Source organism: Lagopus leucura, unplaced genomic scaffold, assembly GCF_019238085.1.
Source record: "Lagopus leucura isolate 7727_CA_CO unplaced genomic scaffold, USGS_WTPT01 Super-Scaffold_100001, whole genome shotgun sequence".
Lineage (NCBI taxonomy): Eukaryota > Metazoa > Chordata > Aves > Galliformes > Phasianidae > Lagopus > Lagopus leucura.
In genome coordinates this window covers 39,381,751-39,408,121 of record NW_024962262.1, presented here as the reverse complement: position 1 = coordinate 39,408,121, position 26,371 = coordinate 39,381,751, and the positions used below count along the sequence as shown (strand labels likewise).

At 38.4% G+C, this 26,371-nt stretch overlaps 1 protein-coding gene across 1 annotated transcript in view; it reads left to right on the top strand.

Annotated features, from left to right (window-relative positions):
• Positions 1-16,816, top strand: part of EFNB2 (ephrin B2) — a 43,336-nt gene extending 26,520 nt beyond the window's left edge. The window contains exons 3-5 of the mRNA XM_042867771.1: positions 10,489-10,581; positions 11,339-11,452; positions 13,031-16,816. Of these exons, the coding sequence (XP_042723705.1) occupies positions 10,489-10,581; positions 11,339-11,452; positions 13,031-13,413 (590 nt within the window). The 3' untranslated portion in view covers positions 13,414-16,816. The remainder of the gene's footprint in view (positions 1-10,488; positions 10,582-11,338; positions 11,453-13,030) is intronic.
• The last annotated feature ends 9,555 nt before the right edge of the window (positions 16,817-26,371 follow it).

The following is a 26,371-nucleotide window of genomic DNA, read 5'->3' as shown; positions in this document are numbered from 1 at the left end:
AAAGAAAAGCACAATATTCTCATTTAGAAGTCTTTATATGTATGTATAGTACACATGGTACAGTATTACAATACTTTGCAGGAAAAAAAAACAAAAACAATTTAAGCCCTGGTCCTCAGCAGTTGTATATATTCTTACATTTACATATATATCTTTGTTAGGACTATCTGCAGCAGGAGACGGTAGGGATGAACATGTGTTTTATATGCTTTATATTCAGACTATAAGTAACTGTTTAAATAGTGGGGATGTACTGTGAAGAAATAGACAATGCTATGAGGAAAGTACTATGATCTGAAACTGAGAAATACACCAGCATACTGAAACTCATTTAACTTTCACTTAAGTTATGTGATGAGCATGCATGTGTCAAAGAGTGATCAGTCTTTCTTGTATGCTGTTGCTTACAACATATCTTTGTTACAGTATTTTAATTCCTGAAATAAAAGACCAGGAAAATGTAAGCATTTATTAAGGCTTTAATGAAACTGTTTTAAATATTTGAGATCATTTTTCTCTTTGAAGTCTTTACATAGTTGAACTGATGGGAAATGTATTTTTGTCTGAGAATTGAATTAGCCAAAGCACAGGATTGAAATGGCTGAAAACAGGGTTAAATGTCAGTTTATATTTTCTTTCTTGATTTTACCCAGTCCTGAAAACTTTGGAGGAAGAGTATTTCAGGATTAATTTCTGAAGTCCAACTATAAAACTGAGCCCTAAAGGGCAGTCTTCCAGTTGCTTTTTTTCAATCTCAAAGAAATCTTGCAAATATTTTTTTGCGAGTAAAACCAGGATTAAGCTTCAGGTTGTCTTAGTAGTACTTGGAGAACAGTTTCTACTAAGCTGATAAGCCTGGTTTTAAAAGCATGTTCAGGCCTTTGTTAGCAGAATTAGTTGATTAGATGACAGAAAAAATAACTAAACTGCAGCAGCAGACTTGTCTTTATGCTCACTGATGTTCTGTAAGAGAAACAACTTTGAAACTGAATCCTGACAGGGAAACTGAGAAGGAATTGTTTTTCAAATATTCCGTGTTAGCAAGTAAACGCATTAGACTGCTATGGTGCAGTTGTTCACAGAATCACAGAATGGTTGAATTTGAATGGCATCTCCCCAAGTAGGATCAGCTACAGCAGGCTGTTCAGGATCATGTCCAATGATGGAGACTTTGGAGCCTGCCAGGACAACCTGTTTGAGGCTCACAGCTAAAAATGTTTTCTTAAGTTCAAATAGCATTCCCAATATTTCAGTTGGTGCACATTGCCTCTTATTCTGACACTACTGAAAGCAGCTTCAACCTTTATTTCTTACTCTCCACAGCAGGTACACACATGTATAATATCCCCTTGAGCCTCTCCTTCTCCAGGCTGAACAATCCTGGGTCCTCACCCTCTTCTTCAGTCCCTTCATCATCTCTACAGTCACTTGCTGGATTTTCTCTGCAACTTTCTATCCTTTCCACAGTGGGAAGCCCAGGCCCAGCTGCAGCTCTCTAGATGTCTCAACAGGATTGAATACTTGCAAGGGATCATCTCCCTAGACCTAATAACAGCACTCTGCCTAGTGCAGCCTTACGGGGTTGTTGGCCATCTTTGCTGCAAGGGTGCATTGCTGGCTTGTGATTGATTTGGTGTCCACCAGAACCCCCAAGGCCTTTTCTGGAGAGCTTCTTCCCAGGTGGTTACCTAAGCTTGTGCTGCAGCTCTATGATTTCACCTGTATTCCAGAGTCTGCCATAGCAGAAATAGTAGAAGAATCAAGACATTGGTGTTGTTAAAGAAAAGAAAAGAGCTAAATATCCTGTAGCACCTTGAAAATTCATATTGCTTTTTTCAGCAATGTTCCCTCATTAAGTTATTCAGAAGTTTTTTAAAAGTTCTGTGCGCAAACAATCATGCAGCAATCAAAACACTGCTTAACTTCTGATCATCTTTGCCAAGAGTGCAGTCATCCAGTAGTATCATAATTGATCTCAGTACTGAGGTGCCAAACTCTGTGTTGCTGAAGGATAGTTAGATGATGTAAATAGCTTTTTGTGTTTTGCAATAAAGCACACTTTTGTTGTGCTTGATGTAAAAGTGGGAGATGAAGGTATTCTTTTATTGGAGCAAACATATGGAAAATTGCTCTAGATTGTTATAGTACAGAGCATCTCCCCTGAAAGGAATGAGGTTCATCTATAGGGCAAACTCTGACTGTGGCATTTTATTGAGGTTACTGCTGGACTCTGTGTGGTCAAAGCAAATAACGTCATGTCCATCTAAACTGTTATAACCATGAGACTGATGCATTTTCTCATCCATAGTGTTATATTCTGAACTGTCACTTGGCATTAACTCAGTCAGTGGTGAAGTCCTACCACCTAGAGATGAACTCTGCCTCAGAATGATGTTTTCCACTTCAGTGCTACTCGTATAGCAATTACTGGGTCATTAATATCATTGCATGCAATTAGTGACAGTAGAATGAGCAAGAGGTTTCTTATTTATTTAATATGAACTTTCACTATAACCCTTTCTTATCCAAGTACTGCAGACCGAAACGTGAGATTTTCAAGGCAGATGAGCATCTTCGAAGAGTAATGGGTAGAGTTCATATGATATAGAATATAGATCCTCATTTAATATTAAACCCTCTGATTTTGTTTTGTGCAAGGCCGCTCGTCATTAGTGACAATCAGTGTAACTTGAATGGTAGCTAATTGTGTTAGTTCTGTTCAGCTGAAGCAGAGCTCACTGTGGTAGTGAGAAGGTATTCTCATCCATGGGAGCCTTTTGCCAGCAGTGTGCTGGGAGAAAGAATAAACTATATAAAAAACACTGCTCATGGCTTGTGAAATTAACTAGCTAGTAATCTGCTTTAGATGTATACATTCTGATATACACTGAATATATCATAATTAGTGGGCTTACATCTGCCACAGTTTCTTCAGTGCTCACAAATATATAATTTGTTTATGTAAACTAGAATCAACCATGTGTACAGTAGATCATTATCTGAAAACATTTCTCAGAGTATGTGAATGTACAACTGAAATACTTTCAGAAATGCTTAGCTGTAATCAAAGAGAAATTGTCATTCGTAGTGGTACAATGTTGAGATGCTTTTATTTTTTTTTCATCATCTGTAAATCTTTCTGAAAGAAAAGGGTCACGACAGCAGTGAAACAAGTAGGCTTTTGCTGTGGCTGGGTGGATGCTGTGACCTTCTGTATTGGATAATAATGCAGCATATAGTGTACAGTTTAGTACGCTTAAGTTGTGGTGTTCCTTAACCAAGAGATAATGTGGTGCTGTTTTTAAAATGATAGGCAGCAGAAACCAGTTAGAGCTCACAGCTTCTTTGGTGCAAGTTGCTCATTGTCTCTTTTTCCCTTAATGGAAAGTCTTTGTTTAAAAAATGAAATGAAATGAAATGAAATGAAATGAAATGATTGTATTCTTCCTGTACCTGTACTCTTGTTGTGTGATGCCATGTCCACATGGAATTAATAGAGTCATTCTGAGTATAGGAAAGGAGGGAAACTGTGCAAGTACTCTCTCCTTATTTTGTGCTTAATTCTTTGATATTTGGGTGTTCTTTTTTTCAGTCAGGCAATGTGAGACTCAGTAAGGAGAATCTACAGATTTCCAGAGGAGTTCCTTTAATTAAACAGTTGTCATTTACAAGGTAAATAAAAAGGCATTTTAAAGTACGTTGTACAGTACAGACCGGTTGGCTCTGTCTTGGTTGTGTCCCCTACACTTCACCCTCAAAGAATTAAACAGTAAAAAAATCTACCCCGCTCTTGTCATATGAATATAAGTGGAGAATTTTAGGGAAAATTTTATAGAGAACCCTATTATCCACAAGTCCGTTCAAATTACAACCAGTCACACCATTTGCATTTGGACAAGATACATTTCAGAGTAGTAGTTAGGGAAGTGAATCACCGAATTCCACTGTGGAGCCTTTGCTTTCTTCCAGGCAAGAAGAGGCCTGTTTTTTATTTTACTTCATTTTGTCTGGCTTTATTTGAATGAGATGGGCATTGCTTCTTACTTGCTGTGCAGAGTACAGTTTGTGGATCCATTTTAGATAGCAAATTGGACAGATGCAACATAGGACATAATTTAAGAAATGATGAGATATGAAAAAGAAAATTCTTCTTGTCCTTCATTCATGTAGCAGTTTTGCCTCATGTGGAGAGTGGGAAAAAAGGCTGGCTGCAAGAGTATTTAGAACACTCCATAATATTTAGTTTAAGAGAAATTGTATGTTAATTTGAAAAATATATATATATAGAATAAAATTGAACCAGTGGGAGTTTCTGGATGGTCTTTAGGTTGAGAAAGTCCTCAAGAAATTCTGCTGCCACTTTGACGTTGTAAGGAGGATGAACAGAAAACAGAGGTGTTAAAAATATAAAGAAAGATGACTGGTAAAGTGTATTTTGATTATAGATGTTTAATGATTGTTTTGGTATCCTATAGTAGGAAATATTAATTGAGCAAATCCAGCTAGGTTGGTTTTGTTTTTTTTTTTGTTTTGTTTTGTTTTAGTTTTTTTGTTTGTTCGTTTGTTTGTTTCAATTTATTTAAAGATCTTCTCTTTGTTGCTGTAAGATCAGGAGTAAAAGTAGGATGCAATTGTGTTGTTCAAGCACAAAGAGTTAAACAGAAGAAGTCTCCAGCCTGCAGATAGAAACGTAGGCAGCATTCTCACAGTAGTCTGTGCAAGTGCTCCTAATGCATTGAAATGTTACTGCTTACAGTAACATTGTCCATGTTTCAGACCGCTCGTAGTTACATACTGGGAGACATTTTCATTCTAAAGCAAGAAATGGAAGTTTCATTGTCAGTCTGAACTTTTGTAACTAGAAACAAGGGTAGACCGTTAGTTACTAGTGGTTTAAATTTGCGTACTTACCTATTTTTTCTCTTTAAACTTTATGCAGCTCATCCAACACCATGTATTTGCCAAACTACCTGTTCTGTGGTGAGTGGTCTGAACAATTTTTTGTACGGCTGTCTCAGATCTCTGTGCAAATCTGGCATTGCTACTAAGTGAAAAGAGAGAGAAAGAAAAAAAAAATTCATTTAATTAAAACACTCTATTACCTCAGATGCCTTGTTCTTCATCCCTGGCTAGTCTAGAAACAACCTCTGTGTTGTGATCTGTGATTTGTGGTTTCTCAGTGTGTGATTTCTTGTGTTCTTAAACCTGTCCCATAAATTTAGATAATTTATGGGAAAGAAGAATTATTTATTCTGTGCTTTACTAAGAAAGTCATTAAAAGAACTGAAAGCAGATGAAAGCAGTCAGAGCATGAATACATGATGCCTGGCCAAAATAGTGTACTATTACTTAATACAATTAAAAAAAAAAAAAAAAAAAAAACCTCAAAAGCTTTACATGTTCTTAAAAATCCTGTGACTGTACATTAGATCAAGTGTAGCTTTGTATTAAGAATAATTTCCTACTACTGTTGGATCTATAGCTTCTGTGACTTTTTGTTCCTGCAACGTGTAGGCTTTTCCATTCTAAGCACAGAAACAGCACAGCTGAGAACGAGTGTAGATGGATAGAGTTTTTATGTTTTATTTAGCTCTGCTTTTGAGAAACCTATTTTCTGATGCTGGCTTTAAGGAGAATCTAAGATAAAGGATGTTGACAGTCACTACTATTAAAACAGTACTGATCTAACCCAAAGAAACCTGTAATTCTCTCCTTCCCTCTTAACAGATCCACACCAGCAACAATTATTTCTTATTTTGATGCGCTGCTGAATGGCTTATGTTGTCCACACACATTAAACCAATTTTGCCCTAACCCACAAGCTGAGATCACTTATTCTTTCCTATAGTCTGTGGCTTAAGGTTTGTTTAATTTTCACAAATTATGTATGATGGTCCAAATTTCCCTCCTCAGGCCTGTAGTTCATTTCATATCCACGGTGCAGAAATACGTGTGTTATGAAGTTGTTGGTTTAAAGGATGTGACATTTAATTTGGCAAGTGGGTAATGTTTTTCGCTGTCCTAAAGCGTAAAAGTACGTATAATTGTGACAGAATTAAGTGGTTGAGGTTTTAGTTTACTGGTGTTTCCTGTTAAGTAATTGTGATGGTGTTTTTTAATTTTGTAATCTGTATTTTTAAGAGTGAGGGAGGATGAATTTTTGTTACTATGCCTTCATTTCTAATCTCTTTGTGAATGAAAAGCTATACAGGCACAAATCCAGCAGCTTAATTCTCCATCTGATTAGAGCAATGTTACCAACCCGATAGGTCGAAAACAGCCAAGATCTGTGCAGTGGCTTAGCCTCCTGGGAGGCAGTGTAATAACAATCAAATGAAGACATATTAAAATGTAATATTACTTCCTCTCCACGGGGACTGTATAAGAATCATAGCCAGGAACTATTCTTGTCAGCTGATTCTGTTTTGCTCACTGATTCTCTGCCCCTGCATTTATGACTAATGCATTTCATACAACAATCAGAGCTTGTGAAGTTTTAAAAGCAAATGAATGTAAAGCATCAGTCATTGATTTACATGAGTTCCTTTCTTAACAACAAATGTGTATATATATATATTATGACACACAAACACACACACACACACACACACACATATATATATAATATTGGTATTTCAAAGAAGGGAAAGCAGAGCTGGCATGAAATTCTTTGGTCCAAATGAATTTATTTCTGCTTGTGTTAAATGAGATTATATATTAAGAAAGAGCTTCGTGAAACAGAAAATGTACAGTTTCTTCTCCAAAGTAAGAGACTGCGTCGACAGACTCTTAGCCATAATTTCATATGAATTCATTTTCTCTTATAGTTGAAAGCCTATGCTTGTATTCCTTACAAAATGACAGTTGAAGTTGTATTCAAGGAATGCAGATACATGGGGTTCGTGTAGATCTCAAACATCATTTTTTACTTACTAATGAAAAAATATCAACTAAAAATTATGATTTTGTCAAAAATTTTAGGGCAATTACATGGATTTATTTGTAGGTGTGGTTAGACTGTAAATAAGAGTAATGTATTGTGCTTTTGATAGTGATTAGTTTTGCAGTTGACACCAATGGAACAGAACAGGTCTCAGAAAATTGGAGGTAGCTATCCATCAAAAGATTAAAATTTTGTTACTAATACTTAGTTTTAGTTTCGTATGTATTAATTTTCCTTTAGTTTCTATATTAATATAAAATAAAGTGTGGGATCCTGAGAAAATTTAATACTCATGAGAAACTTCATAGTAATTATTAATTATTCTTATTAATGTTAACATTTAAGTAGTATCTAGTCTTAGCACAAGGTCATGTGAATGTGAGTAAATTTCTCTAAATATATCCATATTTGGACCTAAAAGTTTAAAAAATGCTCTTTTATTTATACACATGTATGTAAAAATAAACTGCAAGGGGGGTCTAAAATTTGATCGTGTAAACAATTGGAGAGTAGCCTTTCCCTCTTAACATAACATAAGGATCTTGTGTTATGTTTCTGAGTTCATACCCAAATCTGTATCACAGACACTTTTCTTTCTCTTTTTTTAATACCACATCAGTATAAGCAGAGATCCAGGTACAGCATTACTTTTCTGCAGAACTGTGAGTGTAATGGAGGCGTTTGGATGGTAGCAAGTATAATTTTCACTTGAAGATCAATATAAAAAGACAGTGGCAAGCATTTGAGGAATATTTTGTACTTGTTCCCTTGTTTGACTTTTGCGCACTATACTGTCAAGGGGTATTAGCAGTGTGAAACTGTTTTCTCTGATGTCCCAGATTACTTCTCCCTCTCTGTGTCATTTTTCAAAGCTTAGAAGTATGTGTTTAAAACTACCCACATTCTTCCTGGTACGCTAGGGATATGTGAGGTTATATTTCGATAGTCTTAATGAATTTTGAAAAATAATTTCCTCCAGTGGCCTTGGGTAATTGTCAGTTTAATTACAGGGAAAAGCTGAGATGGAAACTTTGCTTTGTCACTGAAATACTCCTCTTTGAAAATTCTCTGTTCCTCAGGATGTAGCACTCTCTACTCTGAGCTATAACATAGGCTTTCAGAAAACCCCTTGAAGAACTGTGGAAAAAGCGAATACTTCTGCAAATTCATTCATCTGACATCAAAGCTATGAAAGCATTCTTTTAGCAAGCAAGTGAGGCAGATTGAACTCTCACAAGCACACAACCAGACTCATTGTATGTTTGGTCTCTCTCATTTGGAGACTGTATTTGAAGTAATTTTGCATTCTTTTTGCTGTCTTACTTTCTTATTTCTGTACTGAGGTCAGACTGCATCCTCTGCATCTTATTGAGATCTCCTGCTCTGTAGGTTAAATGGATAGGCCTTTAAAGAATAAAAAGACATTGATGTTCAGAACAAGCAGCACTCCATTCAATTAAAATCAAGAAAAAGGTGGTTAAAGAGCTGTGAACCCCCATAGCCTAGATTAAAAAGCAAACGAAGAATTACAAAAAAGGAAGACAAAGTCAGTGTTTATTAGTTGTACTTTCAGTTGACGCTCAGCTTTGGTATTTCTATTTACTGCTTTTTTCCCTTGTCCTTGTGCTCTGGTACACTGGCAAATAGGTCATAAAAAACACTTTCAGCAAAGACACATTTGATTTATGTCCAGAACTGGTTCTTAGTATTGATTTTTTTTTTCCCTCTGGAAAAAAAACAAAAGAAAACAAAACTATATGTCTCCATTATTTTTTGAGCCTGGCAATACAGTGGCACATTTCAGATCTGTTTTTATCTTAAATTACTCATTGTGCTATTTTATATTTTAGAAGTCTTCCCAAGTCTGAAAAAATCAGTAGTTTAATGTACTTCCCTTGCCATGATTTGAGGGCAAGGGGAGAGGGGGGGGAGAAAATAAGAGGAACTGGGAAGGCCTGTATACAGGGAAACGGGAATTTTAGGAGAAGAAAGCATGGTTTGGGAAGTTTGTATGGTGGCTGTAATTTGAGTTAGTGACAAAAGAGGCAGGAGTGGAACAAAACCAAGAAGTAGATCAAAGGCTAGGAAGCAGGGTTCAGCAGTATGGGGTTTATATCTTTACAGCTAGAGAGAAGATTAAGAGCAAGAAAAATACTGCCATGGGGCTAGGAAGACATTGTGAGGGAATAAGGAAATATACGTTGAAAGAAAATCCCCAAGGAAGCAGAAAGAGGAGTGTGAATTAAAAACAAAGATCTGAGCAGTTTGAAGCCCTTGTTGAATCAGATCCCTAGCTGAAAAGAGGTAGGCACACATAGAAAAGTGCTGCTTAAGCTGTTTGCCAGAACCACAGCAAGCTCTGCTCTCTCATTTTCCATTTGTTTTCTCCAGTTGGTGGCCTGGTATCAGTGCGTGAGCATGTGTCTGCTTGCTTGCGCATTTCGGGTCTTGCATACATAGGTCCAAGAAATGACAAGAGTGCAGGAGAACACATGGTTTTGGGACCTGTTGGTGGGGGTCACTGAGGGGCTGTTTCCCTGCCTGGCTCATATGAGGTGTCCCCATTGTGTGAGCCTGGCCCAGTCTCTCTGGAGCCACCCCACAGAGGCTTGCTGTGCCAGCATCATGGCTGGGCATCAGCACACGCTGGTGGCAGCTGGGCCTTGGCATGGGTTGTGGTGGCAGTGGTGCCCAGTGTCCAGGAGCTGCCAAAGGGTTTTCTGGCAGCTGACAAGACTGTGCAGTCCTCATTGTGGTGGTGGTGGTGACTCAAACTGTTGGACTCTCCCCGGAAGCTGTGTTTTGCACACACGTCAGCTTGTAGTGACAGGATTATGCGGGGGTGTGCAGTCCCAGCAAGTGTGGAGATAAGAGAGAACAATATAAATACAGGGGAAAGCACCCGCTTGTTTGCATGAGAGGAAGGTTTTTGTGAGAAGGGAATGTGTGTCCCCACACCAGCCTGCCCCAACAAGGAAGGCTCCTCAATGCTGAGAAAAGTGAGATTGTACTTTCAAATATTAAATGGTTTTCCAATCAGTGCAGAATCTCAGCTTTCACCTGGGTCTTTTGTACGCCTTCGCTTCTTCCAGCAGGAGATTTGTAATAGAGGAAGCAGGTGTAACGTGGTGATTATAAAGATATTGTTGAAAAAAAAAAAACAAAAACACCAACAGGGTGAATTTCCAATGCTTTGCTCCTTTGAGACTGCCAGGGCTTCCCTTTCAGCTGACTGCATTACCTTTTAGCAGGTGCTGTGTTTTCGTCCAAGTCAGCCAGTCAATTGTGTGCAGAAAAAAACTTGCTGGGTAAATTTGAAACCTTGATAACACATTCCTCCATTTGTATGTATTGTACAGCTTACCAATGTATTCATTCCTTTGGCTTTCAACATTTCACAACTTTCCATAGGTCAGCCTGAGCAAGAAGGACAGATCTTGGTAGACTGAAAGATTTCTGCTTTCAGACACTCATGTTCACATTACTTTGCCTGTTGATTTCCTGATTTTATTTTTATTTTATTTATTTTATTTTTTTTTAATCAGCAACATCAAATGGGTCTTTGGAGGGCCTGAATAACCAGGAGGGAGGGGTGTGCCAGACAAAAACCATGAAGATCCTCATGAAAGTTGGACAAGGTAAAGACCATCTGCTGTTTCATGAAACAACTTTGATCAGTCTCAGTGTCCTTTTAGTTTTCAGGCTTCTTTTGCAAGCATAGAGCAGTGAGCCAGCTGAGTCTAGTGTGGTTGTTCCTCCCTTACAGTCTGAAAGCAAAGCCTATTTTCTGCTCCTCAGCTACTGACAGATTTCTGCAGGAGGAGGGTTGGTGTAATAAGATCTCTTCAGTGGAGAGCTCCCTAGGAGGAAAGGTCACCTGGGAATTACGTGTTTCAGTCATTTTTATTTTCATTTTAAAAACAAAAGCCACAACTGCGCTGTTCAAAATTATTTAAAATGCATGAAAGGAGAGAAGCTAATATTTCTATAGTTTGCTTGTTATGAATTCTGATTACAGAGAGGTTTTTGTTCATTGTCTCTTCATATATAGATAACCTATTGTGCAGAAAGAAAGAATTATTCTTCTAAGCAGAAGTTGGTTTAGTAGTCAATCAACTTCCTCAGTTAAAATGAAATGTCATCTGCAAAGCTTTTCTTGCCAATTACAGGAGTCCCTATAGTTTCTGCAGATGGCCTCACAATTTAAACCTCTGAAATAACTAATATAACCATTTTGCTTTAAAAGGAAAATTACATTCTTGTTTCTCCTAGTCCTTTGCATAAAGATTCTTCTGTTCAAAGCTATTCGTGTCTCACAAGATACCTATAGCCGGCTTATAAAACTTAATATCTTCGGGCGCCTAAGCTGCAGTGAGTCGTTTTTCTCTCCCACAGATCCCAATTCTGCAGGGTTACCTCGGAGCACAGACCCAACCAAGCGCCCTGAACAGGAAGCTGGTACAAATGGGAAGAGCTCCACCACGAGTCCCTTTGTGAAGGACCACTCAGGTAGGTACTATAAGGTTTTCCCTTGGAACAGAAAGGCTCTAGCATATTCACCTTTGTTCCCAAATATGGGTTTTTTTAAGCATTAAAATGTTGGAAAAGCAAATGTTTTCACACTGAGATGACACAAAAGCCAGTTCTGATGTTCTGGTGGATAGAACTTTGGAACTTCTGTTTTTTGCAACAGCTGCTCTTTCCCCTCTTTCTGCAGTAGAAGTTAATTACATCTTGTAAGAGTATCACTCATTTACAGGAAAGTTTTTGGATAGGGCATTCTCTAAGAAGCTTTACGATGGTAAATGCTGCCTTACATTTAGTACTCTGGCAGATGAACGAGTCTTTCTGTCTTTCTCTTCCCGTATAATACATTATCAAGTGGTTCTCAACAGCCATTTATAAAGTTTATTTCAAGACATCTATAATTCATGTCCTGATGTTTTAATTGACCATATAAAGTCTACATATGATTGACCGGTCTTTCACTAAATTTAAAGATTAAAAAACAAACAAGCAAACAAACAAAAAAAATCCAAGATAAACAGATGGGGTGGTTCAAAACAAAAATCTTGAGGATGCATTTCAGGTATTATAGGCAAGAAATTGAATAACTTTAAAAACACAAGTTCTCTGGAAGAAAGTTCGGTGAACTGGAAATGTTACAAAGCAAAATTTGCTGATAGTTGATTTTGGGGTTCCCAAAAATGGCTACATATTTTCCTTGCTAGCTTCATCACTTGATATCATTGATATGACAGTTCCTGGGCAGGTTTCAGACATTTCCTGCTGAGGTTCCAGATGTTATGAGGACATAGTATCTGCAGCATTGTTCTACCTGTAAGACAGCATCAAGAGAGGGAAGTCAGTTCAGATTTTCAAGTGAGAAGGTCTCAAGTAAATGTTGATTTAATTTCTGTGACAAATAATGTGACAATATTCAACTCGCTATTCAGCAATTGAGCCTTTCCTGACTACCTCATATGTGCTGTTATTTTCTTTTAAATAAATGTAAGATACATAATATAAACAAATATAGTCCGTAGACATTTTACTCATCGTTCACACTGTCCCAAGCTCTTTTGTTTCATTTGTAAGCATGAGGAGTCCACATAAAGAGACGCTAAGGACAGTTAAATCAATATCGGAAGAATAAAATAGCAGAATTGTGTGACACTAAACAGTACCAGTTGTTTTGAGAATTACTGTTTCACTGTGTTAATTTTCCCTTGCAGTCCTATCCCACCCCTTTCTGCTGCCATGAGCTGGCCAGCATCTGTTAAAAGATGCTGTGTGCATCAAAGGCTGCCTTGTCAGTGCCAGTCCTCACTGCTGATGGATGATGATGTATGAAACAGGGTGGCTTGGGAACAGCACAAAAGTGAGACCAACAGACACAAAGTCTTGTTTAATATTGATTGCTGACTTCGGCTGTTTGCATTTAGCTATCTAACAGGGTAATTGGTTTGTCAAAGTATAGCTGTCAGTTAATTCTTCTAGCTTTGCTTACTCTACACATTTTTAAGCAGTGTAAACAGGTCACAGGATGGCAATAACTTTTGTCTGTTGTATTTCCATTCTTTCCAGGATCTAGCACAGATGGCAGTAAGGCTGGGCATTCCAGTATACTGGGTTCAGAAGTGGCCTTATTTGCAGGAATTGCATCAGGGTGCATCATTTTCATCGTCATCATCATCACTTTGGTGGTTCTATTATTGAAGTACCGGAGAAGACACAGGAAGCATTCCCCACAGCACACCACGACTCTCTCACTTAGTACATTAGCCACCCCAAAACGCAGTGGCAACAACAATGGTTCTGAGCCCAGTGACATTATCATTCCTCTAAGGACTGCAGACAGTGTTTTTTGCCCCCACTATGAAAAGGTCAGCGGCGACTATGGACATCCAGTGTACATAGTTCAAGAGATGCCTCCTCAGAGTCCAGCAAACATTTACTACAAGGTCTGAAAAACACTCCACTGATTCTGTGGTACAGTTGAGGCGTAGAGGACACTCACTGGTCAAACGCTTTCTGTTGGGGTTTGTGATGACGCCTTGTGCGCTAGCATTGACTCAAGCACAGAGGGAAGAAGGCAACAGCTATTTCTATGAGAGCCAACTCGAGCTGGACAGCTAACCTAGTCTGTAGAATTCCTATCTCAGTGAATTGATATTCACTAAAAGCTGGAAGACTTTTATGTAGAAGATGCCCATTCTGATTGCTGTACTCTTGTTACATTCATCATCCTCAAAGCCATGTGCTGCAGGCCTTCAGGCATGTACAAAAGCCAAGGGAAGATGGAGTGATCTGTGGATGTTAATAGCTCTAGGCATCCTGGGAAGGTGCTGTAGGATATCAAGCTTGAAATACAATCTTCTGACTTTTGTGTGTCTCTCTCAGTGCATACTAGATTTGTCACACAGACCTTGGTGTCTAAGTAACACTTGCTAAAGTTCTCTTGCTTTAGTCCGTCACTGTTCCATTTATTTTTGTTATTCAGGGCTCTGCCATCCTTCACATAAGATTTGCTTTCACTCCACCTCCTGAATCACTAATGGAACATTAATGTTTAGAGATGCGTGCTCCATCCATCTGCTACAGCAGCCTCACTTGAATGGGCAATGCATTTTTAGAAATTGTGTCTGATAGCAAGGAGCCTTCCAGCCAAAAAGTTAGGCTGTCAACAAGTCAAGAGTAGGACTGGGTGGTGGAGGGAAGGGCTGACTGTGGTTGTGATTGAATGCTGCTGCCTAAAAATAGAAGCTGGGAAGAAAAAAATCATTTAGGTAGCACAGCACTTTGGTATGCTACGTTTTAAGAGGCAAGTAGGAGACACAATAATACGTTGCAGTGACTTAGAGCTGTGTTTGAAGGAATTCACGGTTATCAAATACCAGTGTGCAGAAAAAAAATAGTACCTTCAATACAGTAGAACAAAGGGGTATTGTTAGGAAGTGAACAAGCTTGGAGGGGACAAGACAAGAGCAAGGATATATTAGGGCAGGGCTGTTGCGGTACTGGCAATAAATTATACAGCTTCGAAGCTGTAGCAAAAATGTAGTCTGCTTTGGAAGACTTTTAAGCAGACTCAGCTGCTATACTGTCACATTATACTAAACACAGGGAAAGCATTTAAGAAAATAGCAGAGAGCCAAATCTAACCAAGGTGATTATAAGCCAACGGGTCAAATGAGCTGTAATGCTATCACTGGTAAAGTTTTGGGGAAAAAAACAAACCAAACCTTTCTCATCTCTAAGAGTAAAACAGAATATTTTTCTGACTGAGCCTTTTGACACTTTGGTTTATCCTAGTGCTGTGCCTGCACAGTGCCTGTAGGTACTGTAATGGGCACAGCAGTTAGTTGGTGCTCTGTGGCAAAGTTAAAGCACATATGGCAAACCTCCTGCAGTCCATAAGAATAAAATAAATAAATTATGACACTGAGATGGAGAAGGAAGATATGTCTTATTTATAATAGGTGTATAGAACACAAGGGATACAAAGTGAGAGTTTTTCTTTCTTACTTACTTTTTTGTTTTGTTTTGTTTTTACTAATACATGTTTTGAGATTGCACAGAATCTACACCAGAAGATGTGAATTTCATGTGCGGCAATTAAATAGTCTTAACTTGTCATCATTCTACTTATGTATGTGTGTGTATACATGTACATATATATATATATTTATGTATGCATGTATACACATACATTATAAAGAAGAAACCAATTCTGGGGAAAATGACCACTATCCCAAAAAAATGGTAATCAGAGCATATTAAAAAAAAAATAAATCCGAAGTCCTTTAATGGCATCATGTTAGAGAAAATTGGGAAATAGTCGTGAAGTCACATAGGTAACAACAACAAAGTGTGCCGGCATATATATTCTGTGTTGTGTTTTCTCTTGCCTTATGGACTGAAGTGTTCTGTAGATTTCATTGAGATTTGTAGGCGGGGGAGGGGTTCAGGTTAAAGTTTTCTCTTTAGCATGTCTGTTCCCCTACGTCTCCCACCCTGGGGAGGAAATAAGAAAACTCTACTTTTATATGTGCTATGCAAATAGACATTTCTAACATAGTCATGTTACTATGGTAACACTTTGCTTTCTGATTTGGAAAGAAAATGTAGCAACAGCATTTTGGGGTTCTTAGATCTCTGTTGAGCACCTGCAAGAAAAGAAAAAAAAAAAAATCTGTCATAGAAATTATCACTCTCTGTTTCTTGGACCTGAAAATGACGTTGAGATGTTGGTCCAAATGAGAGAAACAAAACAAAAAATCCCAACCCATGGATCTGTGGAAGGTTACCATGGTGACTAACTACACTACATATGTAATTCTTTTCAACAACCCTTCCTTTCTGTGAATCCATCCATACAAGGTTCTCTTGTAAGTCATTAAGATTTTATTTTGGGGGAGGGGGAGGAAGGGGTGGGTTTGCTGATCCTGATTTTTATCAGATTGAACCTATGCTTTATCAGCTGGCTACATTCTAGTTATGTACTAAACTGTGAAAAAAAATAAATCAGATGAATTGCTGAAGAGCAACCTGCAACCAATTGAAAAAAAAAAAAGTGTACTGTGTGTCTGCTTTGTGTCTGGTGCAGAATTATGACAATCTACCAACTGTTCCTTTATCTGACGTTGGTTCAGCTTTGAAAATTACTGTAAATGCCTTGCTTGTATGGTCATCCCTAGTCACCCGACCTGAAATTTGCACCATCATGTCTAAGTGAAGATGCTGTAAATAGGTTCAGATTTACTGTATATGGATTTGGGGTGTTACAGTAGCCTTATTCGCCTTTTTAAATAAATCTCAATTTAAAAAAAAAAAACAAAAAAACACGTGAAAGCAAGAAAAAATGGCTTTTCTTAACCAGATTGTGTATATAAAGCAATGTTGGTTTTTTATAAAGTCTGAGCAAGATGTTTTGTATAAAATTTGAATTTTGCAATGTATTTAGCTACAGCTTGTTTAAAGGCAGTGTCATTCCCCTTTGCACTGTATTGAGGAAAAAAATGGTATAAAAGATTGCCAAATTGCCGCATATTTGTGCTGAAATTGTGTACCATGAATATTTATTTAAGAATTTCTTTGTCCAGTTTGTAAGTAACACAGTATTATGCTTGAGTTATAAATAATTTCTTCTCTTTTTTTTGTTTTGTTTTTCTTTTTTTTTGTCGTTGTTGTTTGTTTGTTTTGGTTTTTTTTTGTTCTGTTTTTAAAATAGCCGGTAATAAGTTTGAAATCTGCTTTAGTTCCACACTGCAGTTAGCTCCCAGCAAATGAAAATTATGAAAAATCACATTCCACGTCTGTTTCAAACTGAATTTGTTCTTAAAAAAATAAAATATTTTTTTCCTATGGAAACCTTGCCTTCTAAGTATGTTCTTCTTTTTATTTTTGTCATATATTTAAGTAAGAAAGCCATCAAGCATACCTCTGCCAGCCCCTCCTTCCTTTCCTGTCTGTCTCTCCTCCCCCATCTCTCTATCCTGGATTCACCTGGTTCATAAACAAACAAGCTCCTTACAGCATACTGACTTCTGTTAACCTCCTTATTTTCCAGACTTCTGCTTACACATATCAATGGATTTAAAACACACAGAAGTCAGTGAGTTTGTAGTAGGTACAGTAAACAGCTTGCCTGGATCATATGGGAGGTGAGATTATAAACACACAGATAATTCCTAGAAATTATGGGGAGGATTTATATTGTGGGAAGAGCCAGAGGAAAAGAAAAGAAAACAAGACATGGACACTTCTGGGTGCTGTTGCTGCTGCTCATGAAGAGGAGGACCAAGCCTGGGACATTGGGGCTGAGTAAGAAGGAGAAGGAGATGGAATAAGGTGGGAGGAATGGTGAAGAATTAAAAAGAGCATGATGTCAAAACATCTGAGCATGTGTCTTTCAGTGGGGCCATGCAATGTCCTGTCCCTGCTTCACTGCTGTGAATAGGGCACTCTGAAGTCACTTGTTGTCAAAGCCAAGCTAAAGAAGTTTGGTGCCAGTGTACACGGGTGACACAATCCTTAACACATTTTACGGTTGCGTTGCTCTAATTTTCACTTGGTTAATCAGTCCTTGCATTTAACAAATACATTAATTTCTGGGAAAGTCCAATCACCTTGAAAGTGAAGGAACTGTCTTTAGCATGCTAGCAGTGCATAAACGGCAGGATCATTCACGGACTAACAGGTGGGAAAGATCAGCAGAGGGGAAAGAGGCATTCATCACTGTAACAACTGATGCACATTTTTCATTGAAGAAAGGCAGCAAGTTATTATGGTATCGCTCCTGCAATTCCCATTTGTCAAATTATTTTTTTTATGACTAGTCAGGGAAAAAGTGACTGACTGCAAAGGTAAACTTTGAGGCATTGTATGTGTTGCAGTAGCACAAATGTTCTCAAAGTAGGTTTATGCAAGCCCTAGAGACTACTAATAGTTGGGCTAGCATGGCCTCTTGCTGGTGGAGCTCATTTTATCAACCCAGCTCACAGAATCAGTGCTGGAGGTTGATCTTGGAGGGCAATTCACATTCAGGTTCCCCTCCTGCCTCTGCTGTATATGACCCTGGGGGAATTCCTTTGTCCAGCAGAAAGCTGTGCCCTGGTGGAACTTGTGAGCATCTGCTGATTTCTCATGTAATTCGCTTGGGCCTAATGCTGCATTTATGGCCATGAGTTACCTCAAAGGAAATATTCCTGTGTAATCAGAGGTATAGAAATACTTAGATGGATCAAGACTCCCTGCTTTGTGCCTGCACATGGGGAATTTCACTTGCTCATCTTGGTGGCTTGTGGTAAGAGTTGCCATGTCAGTAGTGGCTGTGTGGCTCTTATTAATGCTGTGATCCACACTAAAAGCTTTTCTAGTACACTTGTCTGTTAGAACTGCAACTACCTAGCTTATTTAAGGTTTAGATTGAGTGCTTTTATTTTAGGCCTTGGTAAACACCCAGAGAAAAGTGATAAAATTAATTTGATTGAGTCAAGCTTACATGTCATTTTCATTTCTGTGCCTCTTTTCTCCATGCATGATAAACATTATTATATAATTATAATATTTTTAGCTAGCATGTATACTGACACCCCCACACACCTATTTTTGTCACTGTTTTAGCAATAAGGCAAAGGAGTTTTGTTGTAAATGGGGAATGAATGCTTGGTGGTGCAACTGTATAGATACACTTGGGGAAAAGGATGCTATGTTAATGGAAGGGCCTTGCACACACATTCACACATAAAACTGAGCCCCCACTGACTCCGTTAAACTGATCGTAGTTAATGATAGTCAATGCTATTTAGTAAATAGCATAAAGCTATTAACTTATAACCTGTCTTTTATAACTTGCAGAGGAAGAAAAACATCATGGTTGCATTTTGCACTGCTGCTGACACTGCACTATTAATTATCAAACAAGCACAAAATCAGAATTTACTGCCTTTATTATGAAACTGGCTCCCTGGCAAGAACTAGTCCACGTCAATAGGCTTTGCTAAGTGGAAAATAAAATTATAATTCACAGTTGTTATCCATCTAGAGTGGAATAAGATTCTATTACATAAAAAATTGCTTTACAATGTAAGCATAACAGTGTTACTACCTGTGTTTAAAATGTTGTACCTCTTTCTTTAGCTGTGCTGTGATGCATTGATCAAATGCTTGCTCAGTCAGCAGCATGCTCATTCTGTTCTGTGTGCACTGTAAATTTCCTTTTTGCAGAAAAGTTTAAAATTGTGTAGCGGTTAGCAAAATAAAACAAAAACTCATTTTTTCTCAGAGACATTCTTCACCTTTGTAGCCAAAATAGAAATTGTAGTGAGAAAAAGCCCAGGCTTTTAAAAACACCGAATGTACTCATTATGCAGTTGGCATGTCATTACATGAAGCATCAGATCAAAAATCAAGTAATATTTGTTTTGGAAAAAGAGGAAGGTTGAAGAATATACCACAGTGTATTCATAGTTGTGCCATTCATAATTCGTATGGTGCCAGATTCAGCTGACTGAGCTATAATCTATGAAATAAAATAATATCTGTTTTTCACATGACTCATAGATATACTTTGATGCTTAATTAAAGCATAATGCAACACATAAAACTGCGGGACTCATGGGGGAACTAGAGTTACCATTGGAAGTTTAGTGTAATGAGATCCTTGCCTGTGCTTGGATCTTGCAATAAGAGATGAGGTTGTGGCAAATGCTTGTTGAAGAGAAGACTCTGAGGTGACCTGACAGCCACCTCTCAGAATCTAAAGGGGAGCTACAAGAAAGAAGAGGGTGGACGTTAGCAGTGTCTGCTGTGATAGAAAAAGGGGAAATGGTTTAAAGCTTCAAGAGGTTAGATTATGGTTAGATACAAGGAAAAAGTCTTCCACAGTGAGGTGGTGAGGCACTAGAACATGTTGCCCAGAGATGTGGCAGATGCCTCATCCCTGGAAAATTTAAAGTGAGGATGGATCAGGCCCTGGGCAGCCTGATCTAGCTGTGGATGTCTTTGTTCATTTCAGAGGAGTCAGACTAGATGGCCTTTAAATGCTCCTTCCAACTTTAAGGAATCTATGATTCTAAATGGGGACTGGCAAGTTTTACAACTTATGGGCAAGAGCCTGCCAACACTTGGTGAGGATGGGGAGAAGCTGCAGGTGGCTCTTCCTGGAGAAAGGCTTCATGCAGAGCAGAGGAAGTAGGAGAGGAGAGAGAAGGCCAGTGAGCTAGCAGCAGCTGCCCATGGAAGAGGTCTGGGGACATCTGAAATTACAAATCCCTGGGCAAAAATCAGATCAAGAAGACAAGCTCAGCTGTGGAAGGAGGAAGAGAGACAATGTCTTCACAGCTCTGATAGAGGGTTCAGTGGAGAACAGGTAACAGCAAGTAGAAGAAACATATTAGAGGAAAGGCAAATAAACACAGTAATTTCTTGTGTTGGCTGTTGTTATGAAAATGTGAGGAGACCAGACCAGGTTGCTCTGCTAGACACTGAAGGACAAAGACGGTATACCAGAACTCGATGTTGTTTGCAAGCTGGGATCCTGAGAAAGGGGATCAAAGGTCTGCAAAAAAAAAAAAAAAAAAAAAAAAGTGAGTAACTATGGATTATTAAAAGTCTGAACAGCAGAGAACATTGTGCATAGCTCTTGAAACCTATGGAAAAAAATCAGTATTTTCATAAGTACGTTGAGGAGTCATTAAAGAGGAGTCATAAATTTAATAATATGAAGAATCCATTGAGGGTAGGAAAACTGATTGCTTCTAGATCAGGCCTTCCGTGGATATATTAGCATCGTTCAGTTTGGTATCTGATCCTACTTATCATAGTTCAGAAGTGCACATGCATAAGCAATACTCATACAGATTTTATTATACCTCTTACACTATGAGAAAGTGCTTTACAAGAGTGTCATCTTGAATATTATAAAGGCTGTTCTAAAAAACATATCAACAATGACATGCTTTTCTAAGATACTTCTATAGCTATTGTAATTTGTACAGTATTGAACATCATCAGCAATTTTGTTGTATCTGTTCATTAAAAATAGGTTGGATTACTATCAAATACATAATAAAAAACAGTTCACATTTTAATGTGCCTTTTTGTCCTCTCTTGCAATTTTTAAACTCATTCCTTCCTACTCCTGCATTCAGTCCTATTCCATAAACATAAATGGCAGGTCAGCTGTCTGCTGTTTTTAGGTTTTCTATTCATCTGCACACACCATTGTCTCAGTATTTCCAAGTCTCGCAATTAGCTGCAAATACTGAAAGTTGGTTTTCTTTAAATTTTACTGTTGGAATTTGACATGTTGAAAGACGTGAACAATTCAGTAATTATTCAGAAGAAATAGCATTTCAGCCTTTGTCACAGTGAAGAACACTAATGGATGTGGAACAGTTTGCCCAGAGAGGTGATGGATGCCCCATCCCTGGAGGCATTCAAGGTCAGGCTGGACAAGGCTCTGAGCAATCTGACTGAGTTGTATATGTCCCTGTTCATGGCAGGGACTAGACAACCTGTAAGGGTCCCTTAGAACTCAAATGATTCTATGATCCTCTGTGAGGCCAGAAGGGTCAGAAGTCAGAATATGATGCAAAATGTCTCCTCGTGTGTCAGTCTGAAAAAAATCTCAAAAGTTTGAAGAAATCCAAATGATGATAACACAAATGAAAAAAAAAAAAAAATGATATCGGCTGTCTTTGTTTCACATTCTCTGCATTATGTGTCACATATCCTTTTTGTGATGTGAGTTTTCCAGATTGCAAAACTGGCTTCAGGCGGTAAAATTCATACTGCTAATTCTGGAGGTCTTCTACTGACTTTCCAAGACAGAAAATGGTAGCTGCATTCCTTTAGCCTTTAAGCCTGTATCACGCACCCTGATGCCATGCCCTGATCACCTGCTCAGTATACCAGCCCTGTCAGTTTCAAAGCCCTTTATCTTCCAAGATAAGGTTTCACTTCTGGACAAAGCTTTTGTTGCTCACTATGAAAGATTCTTTTCAAATGTTACCCTAGACTTTTCTTCCTTTATGTAACCGGGTCTGGACTTCAGCTGGTAACATTTTTGTAAAGAAAACATTCTGATGGAAAACAGTTCTTGTACAAAGAGTGTGTTTTCTGCTAAGCCCCTTATTTTCCAATCAGCTTTGGTTTGAATTTTTATGTGGCTTTGTATCTTCCTTTTGTATTTATTCAATTGCACCTTAAGGAAAATAGTGTACAGCGAAATTCCTAAATGCAATTCAAATACAGCGCATTTCAGTCTGGTTGGTTTTACATCTCCATTCATTGATATATTATGATAAAATATTTCAGGTTATATTTTCCTATATTTCTTCTAAATGATTTTAAATAAAATGTTAAGTTTTTAAAAATCTTTTTTTTTTTTTCTTTTTTTTTTTTCCCCAGAAAAGTGTACGCAGTTTGCTTTGGAAATTATTTGAGCAGAATTAAGAAATGGTGATTGATGTGCTGCTCAGAAAGGAGTGAAGATGTTACAAAGATGTAATGACTTTTGCCAATAGACAGTATTTTGCTTTATTTTATTTCTGAGCATACAGGAAAGCAGAAAGCACTGCTGGTTTTACTGTCTGTTCAACAGCTTGGTGGCATCCACCTTGGGGCTTATTTATGTAGCTTTTAAGTCTCTTATGATGAGCAGTGGTGAAATTAAAGTCTGGATGCTTTGGCCACCAGTAGGTGTAACCTATGTGATTACACACAATACAAGAGATTTATACAAATACACTGTTTCTGCAGGAGAAACATAAATCTCTTTTGTCGTTCCCCTCTGTCCATCCTTTTCTAATGCGTTTTAAATCAGCAAACAGATTTTTCCCCCAGCTTCAATACTTTAAAGGTAGGACTATATTCATCAAGTTATATAACACTTTTGTTTTTCTCTGTAGCTGACTGATGATTGCAATGTTTTCACAGCATCCCTTCAGTGAAGTCACTGTTAATAGAGCAGAGCTTACGAATATGTAAATGAGACTCAAGATAACGTATTTTTGTGCTAATTTTATATCAAGGCTTTGGGAAATCTCTTACTGTCATATGACTGCCACATTTCACTTGTGCCACATCGCTGACAGATTGAAGCACAAATACAGCTTGGTGCCGAAGGGCCTTGTTCTAGGCCTGCAGGCATTGTAAGGACTGATCTTATTTTCTCAATAAGGGACTGCACTGGGTTGCCTGGGCTATTGTATGGAGGCAGATAGGAGGTAGGGAGGCCTCAGTGCTGAGCGCTTTGATGGCTCTTTCTCAAAGCAAAGAGCTGCTCTGTGTCGCACAGACAGCACTGGTGGTTGCACTGAGCAGAGATAAGTGCGAGGCCGAGCAGTGGTGACAAGCAGTTCAGCTTCCTGCAGATGACAGTGACAAAGGGACCACTTGGAAATCAAAAGATCCCTCAGAGTGACTGATCATCTAAGGAGTGCAGGTGGGGGCTGATGGAGGGCTTTCAGCATGCGTAGTTCATCTGACTTCTCCCTCTGTACCTCTTTCCAAGCTTCATTTTGCCAGAAATAATAAACGAGGAGGAACTGGCTTGACTAACAGCTCAGAACCAGCCTGCGTGGTGCAAACCACCAAGGCAGGAAGGAGCAGATGTCAGTGTCACAGAGAGCCCTTCACAGACCTGGGGGTGGGCACCGGCTTCTCAGGACAGCATGCTGCTGGGTGATGCAGGGAGGACTGGTACTCAGCATGAACAAACTCCATGCGCTGCTGGCTCCTGGAACAGTGTTGGAGCCAAAGGGATTTCTTAAATGTGAAGCAGAATTTCTCACCCATGCCACTGATGGATTTCAGTAGCATGAATGGTTCAGGCCCTTGTTTTCTTACAAATACGACTCTTGTAAAACTTCTGTCACCCTCTATTTTAAGGTGAATGTGAGTGTAGCAAGTTCTTTTCTCCAAAAACAGTGAAAGTCAGGACTCTTGAGTGTTCTTAATCAGTGTTTGAATTCGGATTTTTTAAATCTTACTAAATCCTATGCCTAGTGGCTTTCTGTGGAGCTGAGTTTTATCGTTCAGTCACTCATCATGCAGAAGAACAATTTTTTTGATCAGTTTTAACATTCCGCCTTTAATGTACTTAAACTCTATTAGTGTCTTCTGAGACAGGGAGAACTCCTAAATTCTATCACTTCTTAGCGTATCTAGACTTTTTTTTTTTTTTTTGACAGTTCATTCATCTCATTCTCATTCTGATACTACTCTTTTTTTTCTCAATCTACTTGCATTTATGGATTTTTGCATGCCCTAAACTATTTTTCACTCTGTACTTTGAAATCTTACTTTCTGCTGTATCCATACAAAGCGAAGACACCAAGAATATATAGTTTCCTACTTGAGATTACATGGCTTTTTCTGATAGAGCAATCTTAGACTGGCTGAGTAAGAACTGCATATGAAACAGTTTGGGTGCCATCATAACCAATTATTTTATCCACAGCACTGTGGCAGACTGTTCCTGTAGAACATCTGTATCTTGCTTGGCGATAAGCACTTTCAGCTTGCCTTAATATAGCTGGATTTGAAACTACTCAGCACCTCTTATGCATCTTATCCAGAGAGGATTATATTTTTGACTGCAGTCAAAAAAAGATTTAAAGGTTTTCTACCTGCATTTCTCTATAACAAAATCGGGATTTCTTTCACAATACATTGGTTGGAAATGTTTCTCTGTATACTCTGTCATTGTATAGTTCAACTTGATGCATAAAACTCCTTTTTCAAATATCCACTTTAATCCGTTTCCTTCCTCACAAACCAAGTGAATCATCCACACATCAACAATTTGCCTTACTCCTCAATCTATCTTTTGCAGACAGATCATGCTTGAAGCAAAGGCTGGATACTTTCATAGGTACTATGTGTCACTGCCACAATGCTACCATCTCCTATGCCTCTAAAAACACTCATTTGCCTTCCATTTTAGTTTATCCAACAGGGATGCAAGAGTCCTGCATTTACTTACATGGCCAGTATGATTCAGAGCAGAGATATAAGTATAGGATTTCACGTAAGTGCCGTATCAAGTCTTTTGAGTTTCTCTCTCTTTTCTGTTGGATTATCAACACTTTTGATAGCTGAACAGCCACAGAGGGCACAGAGTCTCTAACAGCAGTTTATTAAGCAGTGATCTAGGGAGTGAGATCCTTACCTGCTCATCCAGCCTCATGCTTTATACATAGTGGCATCGTCCCGTTGCTCTTTGGTAAGAAAAAACAATTCAAAACCTGACATTTAGGGAAATACCTTTCAATATAGAAGACAAAGCTCACATCACAGCAGAGACTGCAAATAATCCATTATATATATTCCATTATACCAATTCAGTATATAAGTGGCAGTATATATCTTATTGGAAGTGCACATATTTGCAAGGTCTCTGAGCTTTTGGCTTGAGCTGAGATCCCAAACACATCACTGACGTTGGAGAGTGAGCTCTATTAGGAGTTTTTTTTCAGCAATCAAGGTACCTACTTGTTTCAGTAGGAGTAGGGGGTGTTGGTAGTGCCCATCTGAATGATTTAGATGAGTAAAGGCACAGCTGAGAGCCTGACTGCTTCTGAAGATCTGGAAAAGAGGAATCTGTCAATTTTTGTTCTAAATGGAAAGCTGAACTTTAAGTCATGGCTTAACCAAAGGGCAGCATATGTCAGTACTACAGCTGTTTGAAACCCACTTGCATTTCACGCAGGCATTTTGACAAATGCTATTGTGTTGCAAATGCTTGATGACATAGTAAATCTAGGGCCATATTCAGCTGTGGCATACACAGGCATATTTCCCACTAACTTTGTACACGTCTGCACCAAAAAACGTACAGATGCGCGTAGGACTGAAATGAATCTACAGCACTTATAAGTTAACCTTCTGGCAGATTAAAAACATTTTGATGCAGTTAGTCCCTTGCAACAGGAAGTGTGAATGCTAAAAGTAGAAACAGAAAAAAAATTAGGAAATCCATGAGGTCTAGGAGATGCCTGGAGATTTGAAAGTCAGAACTTGGATTTCTGTATTGTAGGAACAGGCTTTTCTTTAAATGTGGAGAAGGACTCCCCCTACATCACCCTCCCCCAAGATCCATTTGCTATCTTTCCTACTTTGTTTCTTATCTCTTTGTCAATTTCTACAAAAAAAAAAAAAAAAAAAAAAAAAAAAAAAAAAAAAAAAAAAAAAAGAACTCAGAGGGATTGTTTTCTGCAGCTACAGCCTACAGGAGGCCTAAAAAGAGCATTAGACAAATATATCAGAGGATAGATCATGTTGCAAGGCTGCGGCTGCCAATGATGAGATCTTCAGTTTCTTAGTCACTCCAGGACAGAAACCAGGTGTTACAATGTTGATCTCACAGCTGCTTGCCATCCCTTGCCTCTTCCCGTAACAAACAGTCTCAGTCGTACA